At 41.0% G+C, this 13,875-nt stretch overlaps 1 protein-coding gene across 2 annotated transcripts in view; it reads right to left on the reverse strand.

The window, feature by feature from the left end:
- The window catches only part of KAT2B (lysine acetyltransferase 2B), a 98,937-nt gene that overhangs the window by 32,826 nt on the left and 52,236 nt on the right, over positions 1-13,875 (reverse strand). For both annotated transcript variants that reach the window (XM_034993902.1, XM_034993910.1), the window contains exons 6-7: positions 6,569-6,760; positions 1,635-1,741 (exon numbers count right to left, since the gene is read on the reverse strand). In XM_034993902.1, the coding sequence (XP_034849793.1) occupies positions 1,635-1,741; positions 6,569-6,760 (299 nt within the window). The remainder of the gene's footprint in view (positions 1-1,634; positions 1,742-6,568; positions 6,761-13,875) is intronic.

The following is a 13,875-nucleotide window of genomic DNA, read 5'->3' on the forward strand; positions in this document are numbered from 1 at the left end:
GCCACTGGGCAACCAAGTTAGAGAACCAAAGATAGATATATTCAAGGTTCTGTGAAAGTCTGGAAGAAAAGAGATCCAGTCCTTGCTGGAAGGCATGGGAAGAATAAGGAAAGGGTTTGTGGGAGAGATGCCATTTGAAAATCAGATTGAGATAAAGACAAAGATAAAGTGAACAGCACGGGGACAGAGAGAGCAATGCAGAGAATATGCCCAGCCACCACAGAGAATATGTCCTGTAAACACTAAAACTCAAGTCTGTAAAAACAAGAGTTCAAACAAAAAGGATCTGATCCAAACCAAACTACCTCATTCCCTAAGTACTCTGCTTTATAGGGATTTAATTATGTTTACATCCAAACTTGGGCTCTAGATGAAAAAAAAAAAAAAATTATTTATTTATTTTTAATATTTTATTTATTTGACAGCGAGAGAGAGACAGCGAGAGGGGGAACACAAGCAGGGGGAGTGGGAGAGGGAGAAGCAAGCCTCCCGCCGAGCAGGGAGCTCAATGCGGGGCTCGATCCCAGGACCCTGGGACCATGACCTGAGCTGAAGGCAGACGCCTAACGACTGAGCCACCCAGGCACCCCGAAAAAAAAAAAATTCTAATCACCTTCTCAAATGCATCATGCTGAGTGAAAGAAGTCAGACTCAGAAAATGGTGTACCATATGATTCCATTCATATGACATTCTAGAAAAGGCAGACTCCAGGAACAAAAAACAAATCAGTGGCTGCCAAGGCTGGAAGTAGGGCAATGAATGGACTACAGAGGGTTACAAAGGAGTTTCCTGGGGTGAAGCCACTGTTCTGTATTTTGATGGTACCAGTGGTTATACAACTGCATGTGTTTGTCAAAACTCACGGAACCATATACTCAAGAAGGTGACTTCTACTGTGCGTAAAATTTTTTTTTGCTGGATGCAAAAATACTACACACTGAGCTAGATATACTAAAAACTCTGACATCAAAATTCTGCATTCTCTCTCCCCATGGCCACATATAAATGACTGCTTTGGCATCTCTTGCTAAACTTCTCCAGAGTCTTCCTAGTGTTAAAGGCAGCAATTCAGATCCTCTCTCTGGGATCAGTGTGACTCCAGAAGTCACAAGTCTCTTCCTTCATCATAAAATACCAGCTGATGCCACTCAAGGCAATGCCAAGGGTGCGCTGGCCCCACTGGGAAGTACTTCATGACCGGAGAATCAAGCCTGCTCTTCTCCACTTACCACCCTACCTTCATCCATGAGCGTAACCTGATGCACCAACAGACATCACAGAGTCAGAAAGCAAACCAAGAATTGATTCCTGGGCATATCTGGCCATGGACCGAGACCTTAAGTGTCTTTAAAAAAGAGCCAGCATTTGACTACAGAGCTGAGCTGTGTGGTATTTTACATCTCATATAAAATCGTAATGTGCAAGCTAAGCAAACCCAACAGTACAAGGGGGAGTGGTTTTAACTGATTTGCACCTGCTCTCCTCATTAACAGAGATGCAGATGCAAGACTTGCCAAAGTGTTATTTTTTTGCTGGCTCTGTTCTTCAATTTTTTGATGAAAAACACAAATAAATGCAGAGTGAGCTGTGACTAACACTTCCTGATCTCGGATTTATGCAAAAAGAAATTTACCTGTTTGGATTCCTAGCTGGCTGGTTCTGGAAGAGGCTGAGAGAAAATCCTGATCCCAGATAGGAGAGTTTTGACTATAAACTTCTTCTTCTAACATGGACAGAAACCTAGGCATAAGAGTAAAAGCAACAGTAAGATAAAAAAAATAATAAAAAAAACTATTACCAGAGGGATGAAAGCCCTAACCATCTGTGGCAAGCACCCCACCATCAGCATCTCACTTTCAACTCAGAAATACGCCTGTGAATTATGATTCAATTGATGATTTGTGGATGCTCCCGGTATATTCAAATAAAGAAATTCATTTCTACAAATTTACTCTCTTTTGATTCTGCATGGACTGACACAACATAGACTGCACAGCGTGTTCTATCAGTAGGAATGCATTCCACTGAGCATTCCTCAGCCTCAGAGCAAGATTTCCACCATCTACGTAGCTGTCATTACCACTGTCATTATCCATCGCAATAGCTAATAGTTATCAAGTGCTTGCCATGTGTCTGCACTATTCTATAAACTTCTTATCGAATCCTCACATCAACCCAATGAGTGACATATTTTATTTTTATTGTCAGACATATATAACTCTTACAGACAAACCCTGTTCTAAGTGTTTGATGTATTATTCACTCAGGTGATCTTCCTAACAAACCTATGAAATGGAATCCATTATTATACCCATTTTACAGAAGAAAAAACTTAAAGCACAGATATTATATAACTAGCACAAAGTTCCACAATTAGTAAATTGCAGGGCTAGGATTAGAATGTGACTGATTACTATGTTATACTTCTTGTCATGTTATAAACCAAATGGATCTCAAAGTTTGGGGGCCCCCCACAGAAATGACCTGGAGATAGATCTTGTTAGAAATATAGATAGCTAAGCCCTACCTGGGCTTACTCAATCGGAGTCCATGAGAACAGGCCTGGGTAACTAAATTTTGATGAGGTACCTTAGACTTATGTACACCAAAATTGAAGAACTATGATTAAAATACCAACACAAATCTACACATCTGGTACTGGAATACCTTCCTACAAGCCTCTTTTTAAGGCACATTAATTCTAGTGGAGGAATATAAAAAAATGGCTAAGAGCTTGGGCTCTAGAATCCATTGGCCAAGCTCACCACTTAATTTCTGTGATCCTTGGAAGAAATTCTTAGCTTTCCTCTTTCTCAGATTCCCTATTCCATTAAACAGAAATATCAACAGTAATTCCTGCATAGGGTCATAATGAGAAATAAGCTAATGTTCATGCATAAAATGGTGCCTGACCCCATGTAAGTGGCTCCATTCATCCATTCAACAAATACTGGTTGGACATCTACCCTGTGCCAGGGACTGTGTTAGGTGCTGTGAAGACAGAGTGAACAAAACAACCATCTTGCCCTCACAAAGTTCACGCTGCAATGATGTAATAAAGGTTGAATATGATGAGTCCACTATCCTCACTTGAAATTCTGAACTCCAAAAGCTCTTAAAAAAAGATTTTCCATAACCCATTTGGCAACAATCTAACCTGAACATATATAAAACTATTTATAGTTTTTACAATTACAAGTGGATTTGATTTAGGGGGATTGCCCCTACCCCTAGAGCTCTGATATATAAGTGTTATATTACCTCTACAAAATATTTTAAATCTTGAATTTTAAAACATCAGTATCAAGATTTTGGATAATGGATCAAGGATCTGTATCATCATCATCACCATTATCCCTATCACTAAAAGTACCACAGTTTTTCTCGCTTATCAATGCCTGCAAGATTTTAAATGGTTTCAGGGGTGGGAGAGGTTTGTGTTGTGGAAGTGAAAATAGATGGGGAAAGGCCCTAGGGGTCGTCTTACTTGCTGTTCAAATTAAACCTCAGATTTAAGAACAAGGTACCATTTGAATGAGTACCTAGCCGCACACGATAGTTTAATTCATGGTTTATAGAAACTGCATGAGTCATTTCTACTTCCAAGCAAGCCACCATTACCTTACGTTTTAAAACATTTTAGTATGTTTCTTACCCATCACAGAAAGACTGACAGCAGTGGGAGGTAAGATCCTTACTGAGATCACATTCTGATCTTGCTGAGGAGAAAGAGCTTGAGGTCTCTTCTCCTTTTCCTACCTTACACGGCCCTCAAGACTTCCTCAACTGCCCTTCATCACAGAAGTAAATTTCCTTTCCTTTTCCAGGCTCCTTCTCTATCAGTAATTTTATGGTCAGAACACTCTTCACAAAGCCCTGCAGAGAGACTCACCAAGGAAGAATGCCATTACTAATTAAGGAAAAATAATTCTATATAAACGTATGTGTGTGTGTGTTGTATCTGTATATAGTTATTTCGTTACAATAAAGAATAGTCTCATGCAATGACATGAGAGAATGCTTGCTTTGTGTATAGATACAATTCAAAATTGTATGTAGAATAAAACAATCCATGGAGAAAAACAGAAATATCTAAAAACACTAAAAGTAGTTCAGAGTGGTAGGGCTTTGGGGGAGGGGGCGGGTCTTTTGCTTCTTTGTTCTCTCTTAACCAAATTTTCACCAGCATGTGCATTTATCACTTCTAGGAGAAAACATAGGTACCAAACCTTTCTAAAAACAACCTTGTAAGTTGGTGGATGGGAGGAAAGGCACAAGTTTTGTTTTTATTTTTTAATACATATATATATTTTTAAAGATTTAGTCATTTGAGAGAAAGAGCACGTGCAAGTGCAAGGTGGGGGAGGGGAAGAGGAAGAGGGAGAGAAGCAGACTCCCTGCTGAGAGGTGGGACTCCATCTCATGACCCTGAGATCATGACCTGAGCCAAAATCAAGAGGCAGATGCTTAACCAACTGAGCCACCCAAGTGCCCCAGGAAAGGCACAAGTTAAAGCCAAGTGGGAGAAAGGGCACATACCAGGAGGAAGAAGATGAGGATGTAAGCCCTGCAAATGCACACGAGAATCACAGCGACCTAGGGGATTGGTATGCGGCCTGGTACAGCTCTCACTCTGAGACAGTGCCCAAGACTCAAACAGCACCTCAAGCTTCCATATGCATGATTCTGCTGCCAAGGCTAGAGGTATAAATCCCTAACAGCTCCAATGTTGTCATATTCAATGACAAGGGATTTAAAAGGAGAAGTGGGTGGTAGTTTTACCCTACCATTAGTAATAGAGAAGAGCAAAACAACAGCATTGATTTTTTAACTCAACAGCATAAGCATGCCAGAACTATGGGATGAAGGAACATAATACACTATAATTAGCAAATATCTGCAAGAAGCGAAATGGATTTGCTATGGGAAAAAAAAATCTGTTACTCTGTAGGGTAATTAAAATTTCTCTTTACGTACCATAAAAGGTGGGGTAGGGGGAGCATCCTCTTTGTTCCTTGGCTTAGAGACAGAGAATGACAACCATAATCTAAAAATATAAAAGGCTGCTTATATGGCAAATGTAATAGAGAAATAAGAAAATTGCTCTCAATCTAGAAGTCAAGGAGCTCAGACCAACCAAAAGGCAGCTACTGAATACACAAGCATGCCGAGAGATCATAACCCATTTAGGGGCAACACCCAAACTGCAGCTCTAGTACTTCTGTATCTTCTTCCCTGGAGAATACCAGAATGTTCATGGTTGCCTCAGTCTCAGGAACCGGCTGCCTTAAGAATTAACACTGAAACTCAGGATGCTAGGATTTATGTGCAAACATTGGGCGTTCAGCTAAAGCTCATCAGAATTACCCATGACATCTTTTACCTCCAGCTTAGGATTTGTGTTACACTGCAAAGGAATTTTCAGTTAATTTCTATAAAAGAAAAACCATTTTTGTTGTTGTTTTGGACTGAACTTATTTTAAAAATTAAAGCTATCTTTCCTGAGAAACAAATTGGGTAATCCCATAACAGTAACGTAATAATAAAAATCTAGTTTCCCTACTAAAACAGGGTATCATCAGTCTTTGGTTAAAGAATGTAATACCTCTTCTCTTAAACTCTCTTCTCTACACCAGCAATTCTCAGTGGTGTGGGGAAGGAAGCCTCTATCGTACCTAGAAAGCCCTTTCAAATGATACCTTCGGCCCCCTCCACGACAAGTGCTGGTTTAGGCGAATGACACCCACAGAATAAACTGTCTCACCCATGTCTTGCTGTCGCTGGTCCATGACAAGTCGGCAACTGCACCCTCAGCCCCTCTCATGAGCAGCCAGCCTTTTAGTTTAAATTTTTGGTTCTTAGCACTGAAAATGCATTTCCAAGGCCAATGGTATACAACACTGCAACTTCCTATTCCTTTAACACATTTCCTTCGTTTGAAAAATATGTAAGTGATAATTTATACGTTGGAGCAGGTAAAAGAAGCAAGGTGCACAAGAGTTATGTACATTCTGCAAAAAAATGAGTAGAGAGGTACAAAGATCATTCTGAAGGAAGCCTCTCTATTCCTGTCCAGCCCCACTCTTGGGGTCTAGTTTACAAACAGTGAGGGGGCAGGTTGACTGTGGCTGAGGCAGGAGTGATTTCTCCAGGCTTAGAAAGGATTGGAGATATGGGACAGAAAAAACCAGCCACTTGAGTGTCCTGCCGAGTAGATGGAAACTGCTTCTACCACTCTCCCCCATCCTCCTCTAGCTTCCTGGCAGCTGGATACACCCAACAAAGCACTACCCCACCGCAGACCCAGAGACAAAGACCCAGGTGGGAGGAGGTGGGGCCGAGGGAGTCATGCCTGCAGGCAACGCAAATTCACGCTAACAACAGATGTGCTGTGCAATACCGAAGAAGACCCACAAAGGGAGCTGCGGAAGGAGAGGATCCCTTCTCCCTCTTCCCTGGGATGCCTTTCCTGGAATTCCTGGTCTCGTTACTGGTATAGGCTTTGGCGTGTGTTATCGACCCCAAGCTCCAGGAGCAAAGACCGGCAAGGCAAGGGCGCTCTCTTACTTTGGGAAATGGGTGAGGATTAGAGTTCGTTTCTCAAGGGGCAGTTTGTCTTTCTCCTGTCTCGCTTGTTCCAGGAGTTGTCGTCTCATGACTGTGAAGACTGAGCGCAGCAGTGTTCTCCCAAACACCTGGGTGGTTTCATACCGAGGTAGACTGTCACAGAACTGGGGCACGTTGCAGTAACACAGCCACCTGTGATAAGAGGGAACAAGCTCCATCACTATCCCTTAAACCCTCAGGGCATCCAAAATGTCCGATGATGCTCACTCTCCTGTCATTAACCACAGCAGAAGAAACTAGGTCTGCAATGACAAGCCGTAGTATCCCTGCCAGCTAATGAAACCCGGAAGTCAGAGTGGCTCGCCCGCCCATATACAAGCATGGGGTGGGGGCGGGGGGTCCAGTTCCATGAAACTCATTCCATTCTGCAGCATCGCGCAGTGAGCCCTGCGGTCAGGCAGTCCTGGGCTCAAATCCCTGCTTTGCCATGACTTAGGAAATGTAATTGTGTTCTTGAGTCTCCAGGTCCTTACCTGTAAAAGGTGGACAGCAAGAATACCTACTTCGTTGGGTTGGTACGCGCGTGGTAGGAGATACTGTATGGACAGTGCATACTGAATTCGAGTTTCTGGTACATAAACGGGAGTTTAAATAAAAGAAGAAATTAAAGGGGAAGCTGAGGATGCCCATTTGTGAAAGACTCAGGATTCCACCATCTCGTTTCTTGAGTAAAATATAAAATGCTTACACAGCACTCACATACCCTTGAAGCTTTGGTGGAAAGATAAAGATCTTCAAGACTATTCAAAACTCAGTCAAAACGCAGGAAGTAACAAGCTTCACCACCTGTCGCTTAGGTGCATTTTCAACAACTCTGTCTCCAACTTAAAAATGCACTTCGGCATTACAAAAAGCTGGACGAGTGCCCAGGCCCAGAGGGAAACCAGAGGCTTTCTTGAGATCTGACCACAGTTCTGGGGTACACTGGCTATGTAGGGCATACAATGTAGAAAGCTCACTCAGCCAAGAGAAGCTGGAGAATGAAAGTTTATTCAAAATCGACCCTCTTTCTTTATGGTCTCCCAGGATGCGAGGTCTCAAATTCCCAGGAGCCAGTCACATCATTGCAGAGTGGGGGTCAGAGGGTGGCACGAGACCAGGGCTCAGAAGCTCAGAAGATCCTTATTCCTTGGTAGCAGAGCCAAACACCCTTTGCTTTCCAAAAATTAACACCTCTGCTCTCTGTGTGCCTTCCTGATCTCCTTTAAAGTGGGACAGAGGGCTCTCATGTGTCCAAACGGCTAATGGGAAACTCCTGATGAACTCTCAGACCCTTAATAAGGAGTGGAATAACAGTAATTAACTCGTGCTTATTGCTTTCTTTATGTTATCCCGTATCGCTTCCTATCTTCCCTGTGCATGTGACGGCGTTAGTGGTTGTCGTGGTTCATCTTCCGGAAAGATAATTTGCATTAGTGTGAGTTCATCTGCCTAAGTTCAAAATTAACCTTAAGACCCTGCTACTATTTCCACACTTCTCCCAGCTTTTCTGTCTTAATAATTTACACCCAAAAGTGCATCTGAAAGTGTTGTCACTGTATCTTGTCAAATCAGAAACCGTGTTCTTGGTAGCAGAGAAGTTAAGCAAGTGCATTTATTTTGTACCTCATATACTGTATCATCTTCGAGGCCAGTCTTTGCTGGATGTTAGTCTGTGGCCACTTAATGAGGTTCTGAGATATTCAGGGCTGAAGGGAGGCCAGCTCCCAAGTGACCAATTATGAAATGACAAACGTTAAGAGTTAAAGGTACAAACCTTAATAATCACAAATTCAGTTTCACGAGACTTGGGCCATTGCACGACTATAATGTTAAAAATATGTCCAATTTTCTGCACTGGAAGATTAACGATTCTCAGGATTTAGACCAGTACTGCCCAAACAGCTGTCTCTGCTGCTGGGAATGTTCTGTTCTCTGTGCTGATACAATGGCCACCAGTCACATGTAACTCTGAGCACACGAAACGTGGCTAGTGCAACTGAGGAGCTTAATTTTTAGTGGCATTCAATCAGTTTAAAAGTTACTTTTTTTAAAGATTTTTTATTTTATTTTTTATTTTATTGAGAGAGACAGAGAGAGAGCAGGAGAGAGAGGAGGGTCAGAGAAAGAAGCAGACCCCCTGCCGAGCAGGGAGCCCGATGCGGGGCTCGATCCCGGGACTCTGGGATCATGACCTGAGCCGAAGGCAGTCGCTTAACCAACTGAGCCACCCAGGCGCCCTAAAAGTTACTTTTAAATGGAAACAGTATGAAATATTTTTCCATGAAAGATAACTTTACTGCTTTGGTAGGACTCCATTTAGCTTTAACCATTTAAAACTGAGGGAATGAATTGAGATGTGCCATAAGGATAAAATACACATTGGATTTTAAAGACAGCACAAAGGAAGGTAAAGATGCATCATTAATAATTTTTCACATTGATCACACAGTGAAATAATATTTATATATTGGGTAAAATAAAAGAGTATTGAAATCAATGTCCTGCGCCTATTTACTTTTTAAAATGTAACTACTAGAAAATTTTAAATTCCATTTGTGGCTCACATTATGAGGTGCTGATTTTGAGTCTAAAGAGCATTTCCATCTGTGGAGGGGTCACAGATGTCCGATACTCTATTTAAAACTGATGTTATTTCTGCTACAGCAATGGTAGGTACCGTAAGATCATCAAGTGTTATAAAGAAGTGCTTAACAGGCCATGCAATCTTCCCAGGGTAAGGGAAGGCAACCCAAACTGTTATTGTCTAGTAAAATGTTTCAAATAATAGGCTTCCATTCATTTCCTCTGAAAACCATTTTATAGACCACAGTTGATGCTTTTTAGCTTTGTTTTGTTTTTACTTCTAAGATTAATTCCATTTTATAAACCCGTAAGGTGCACAATATGGTAAGACAGAGACTGAGTCAACGTGTGGTGTCTGGGTGCTATTTTAATAAATGACATGGTCATTGAGCGTGGTGGGATGGAAAGACGAAATGCGAATCTGTGTGCCTCGTCTCTGCACACACACTCCTCCAAACACTTGACTGTAGGAAAAGATTTTACCTGAACGACTGGTTTCAGGTCCTCTCAAAAGCAGTGAAAGGACAGTTCATTCATTTTTGTATGCCTAATAAAAATGGCATATGTATGCAAATAACTCAGAGTTTTGACAGCATCAGGATGATTTGCAACCACCTTGCTTTCTTTAAAATGTGAACAGAACTGGAGAACTTGGGGCGCCTGGGTGGCTGAGTTGGTTAAGCGAGTGCCTTCGGCTCAGGTCACGATCCTGGAGTCCCGGGATCGAGTCCCTCATCGGGCTTCCTGCTCAGCGGGGAGCCTGCTTCTCCCTCTGACCCTTTTCCCTCTCGTGCTCTCTCTATCTCATTCTCTCTCTCAAATAAATAAATAAAATCTTTAAAATAAATAAATAAATAAATATAAATAAATAAATAGATAAATAAGTAAATAAATAAATAAATAAAAATTAATATAAAAAAAAAGAACTGGAGACCTTGAGCACAGACCATGTCATCCTACTTGCTAGAATGAAAATCCTAAGGTCTGTAGGAATTAAGTGACCTGTCCTAGTTCACCTCAACTCAAGGCTTGGGTCTCTTACCCCCTAGCCCACTGTTCTTTCCATGCTTCCTGCTATGTACTGTCCTATACTTACACGCCCAATGATGAACGCTCAGTAACACAGAACAACGGTTACATACAACTGTTTCACCAAAATCAACTTAGTTATATCCAACTTGCACTGTATTCTTACAAAACATCTCCCCAGTATAGGGATGACCATTACACCTTTCAGAAGGTCTGCACAATTCAGAATCTAAGACTAATTATTTGACGCTTCTAGTAGCAGATTCTGTTGGTCAGATGTATTTTAAAAAGTCACAATCTTCAGACACTTTATTTTCAGGCTATTTCTTCATGGAATTATATTAGTGCACCATCATGAAATTCAGGGAACTTCAAAACATTTGAACCAGATCTTTTTCTAAATCCACAGTGATTTCCAGGGGATATATACTTCTATTAATTATTACTTCTAAGTACATGTTAACATTACAATGTCAGATGTTTTCAATATGCAAAATACTTATATTTTTCCTTTATTCAGAACAGAGAGGATTATGTCATTTAAGCAGTTCTACTGTTCAATCTGCACTTAATTTTTTAATTGGAAAATCTTCACAGGTAGCTCTGCAATAATCATTCTCTGAGTCTGGTCTCTTCCACAGAGAATCCTATTTCACCCCATTTTCATGCTGACATACAAGCTCCAGGAGTGTTCAGCCCCTTTGTTCTAATTGCTACAACTACTGTAAATTATATGCTGAACCAGCATTACAGGTCCTGAGGTTCACTTACACATCAAGATAAAACCTGGTGGTGCCTGCAGCCTATAATATTACCCATTTTTGAGAAAATGAGTATTGGTGAGACACCATGCTGTAGTGGAGTGTGGTTTATTAAAATCCTAAGTGGTCATGACAGTGAGGTTTTACTCTGAAACAATTACTGCTTCTCATAATTTTCACAGGTTGGCTTCTCTGTACTTCCCTTTCTTCATCTACGTGGCGTGATCATAGGCAAGTGGGGGAGGTGAGCATCGTCTACCTTCATTTCCTTATTTATTATTAACAGAGGCTCTTGGTCTCCATTCCACCTAGAAATTAGCAGGTTTCAGAACTCATCAGGGTGTATTCATTCCAGTCTCTCAGAAGGTTTCTCTTCACCACGGTCAGACTCCACTCTTCTACTGCCCTTGGACAGTGGCTCAAGAGGCTGAGCTAGAAAGGAATCTGCTACCGTCTTTTATTCCCTGTTATTTTAGTTTCTAAAGTGATATTCAAATAATGACAACTCCCCTTCAGTTGTACACGCTCTAGCTTAAGAGACCCACACTGGCAGCGTCTGAGTTTTAGAGAACAACGTGTGTGGGAGGAAAACGATGACTATCATCTTCCTAGCACCCGTCCTGTATGCCAGACGCTACACACAACACTCCCGGTAGTCATGAGACTCGGAAAGACGAAGAAACCGAAGGTCAAGGAGGTGAAGTGACTGGTCTAAAGCATACAGAACTAGGGAGGGATGGAGCTATGATTCAAGCCCCCTGTTCATTTCAAAGTTCCATTTCTAATTTTACTACTCCTTAAGTATTTGTAAGTGCCACCCATTTCTTGGTAATTCCCAAAAGCTACAGAGTATATTTTTACTGTTTTCTAAAATACGGTAATATCTTCCATGCTGCTTTACATTTAATTCTCCTTCTCAATGAAACAATTTTTCCTCTGTTAAGAATAGTAAATACTTTCAGAGGTCTGGTTTTAGCAAATATTCAGCTTAGCCAATTGTTCACAAATGGGTTTAAAAGATAGAGATTTTTGGGGCGCCTGGGTGGCTCAGATGGTTAAGCATCTGCCTTCGGCTCAGGTCAAGATCCCAGCGTCCTGGGATCGAGTCCCGCATCGGGCTCCCTGCTCCTTGGGAGCCTGCTTCTCCCTCTGCCTCTCTCTCTTTCTCTGTCTCTCATGAATAAATAAATAAAAATAAAATCTTTAAAAAAATAAAATTAAATAAATAAATAAATAAATAAAAGATAGAGATTTTTTTAAGTACTCCCTACACCCAACGTGGGGCTTAAACTCATGAACCCAAGATCAAGAGTTGCATGTTCCACTGACTGAGCCAGCCAGGCATCCCTATATTTTTGATAGATTTACTATCTTAACCCTTATTATAAACAACAGTTAAAATAATATAGGAACTACATTATTTCATGAAAAATTCTGAAAGTATAGAAATATGTAATTTAAAAACCTGATACTGAAGAAATCTGTAATTCCTTAAAAGTCCATTAGTACGGAAATACTTTATAACTCAAATTATATATACTGTAAAAAAAAAGAGAGGAGAGGAAAGGGGATATTACTCATGAATATCGGGTCAATAAGCAGAGAGGAAAACTTATCTTAAACTATACTTATTCCTACATGTTATCTCCTGTTACAGAAAATAACCTGGAGGGGTGCCTGAGTGGCTCAGTTGGTTAAATGTCTGACTCTTGGTTTCAGCTCAGGCCATGATTTCAAGGTCCTGAGACTGAGCCTCACCTCAGGCTCTGCACTTAGCAGGGAGTCCTCTTGAAGATTCTCTCCCTCTGTTCCTTCTCCTGCTCACACATACTCTCTTTCTTAAATAAATAAATAAATAAATCTTAAAAAAAAAAGTAAATAACCTGGGTACAAGTGCTCTTCAGGCTATAAAAAAAATTGCCTACTTTAAGTCAGGAATATCTCCTGAAGCAAGCCTGATGTGCCTATAAAATATAAAAGGGGGTGGGGCACCTGGCTGGCTTAGTCAGAAGAGAGAAAAGTATGCAACTCTTCATCCCTAAGTCATGAGTTCAAGTCCCACATTGGGTGTAGAGATTACTTAAATAAATAAAATATAAAAGGGGAAAAGTTATAAAAAGGGAAACAGAATGGGAAATTCAAGTCACTCTCTTACTTAAATGAAAATAAATGTAGGTTATCCTATTTTGTGTGGCCCATGTTTAAGATTTTTTTTTTTTAAAGATTTTATTTATTTATTTGAGAGAGAGACAGAGAGAGAGAGAGCATGAGATGGGGGGAGGGTCAGAGGGAGAAGCAGACTCCCTGCCGAGCAGGGAGCCCGATGTGGGACCCGATCCAGGGACTCCAGGATCATGACCTGAGCCGAAGGCAGTTGCTTAACCAACGGAGCCACCCAGGCGCCCCATGTTTAAGATTTTTAAAGTGAGTTCTATTATTCGGCAATTCATAAACAATGAAAACAAATTCCCATGTTAGGGGAAAAAACGTGCAATCCAAGAATATTTGCACAGCCTGATGTCCACCAACAGGGAAATGGTTGGGTAAATTACTGTACATCAATTCAACTGACCATAATGTAACCAGTAAAATGTCTGATAAGATGTTAAGTAGAGGGGCGCCTGGGTGGCTCAGTTGGTTAAGCGACTGCCTTCGGCTCAGGTCATGATCCTGGAGTCCCGGGATCGAGTCCCGCATCGGGCTCCCTGCTCGGCACGGAGTCTGCTTCTCCCTCTGACCCTCCTCCCTCTCATGCTCTCTGTCTCTCATTCTCTCTCTCTCAAATAAATAAATAAAATCTTTAAAAAAAAAAAAAAGATGTTAAGTAGAGGGACAAAAAGGATGCAAATTCTATATATATATGTTTTCATTCTAAATAATATAAAATAGACT

Source organism: Mirounga leonina, unplaced genomic scaffold, assembly GCF_011800145.1.
Source record: "Mirounga leonina isolate KUSES-001 unplaced genomic scaffold, KU_Mleo_1.0 Mir_115, whole genome shotgun sequence".
Lineage (NCBI taxonomy): Eukaryota > Metazoa > Chordata > Mammalia > Carnivora > Phocidae > Mirounga > Mirounga leonina.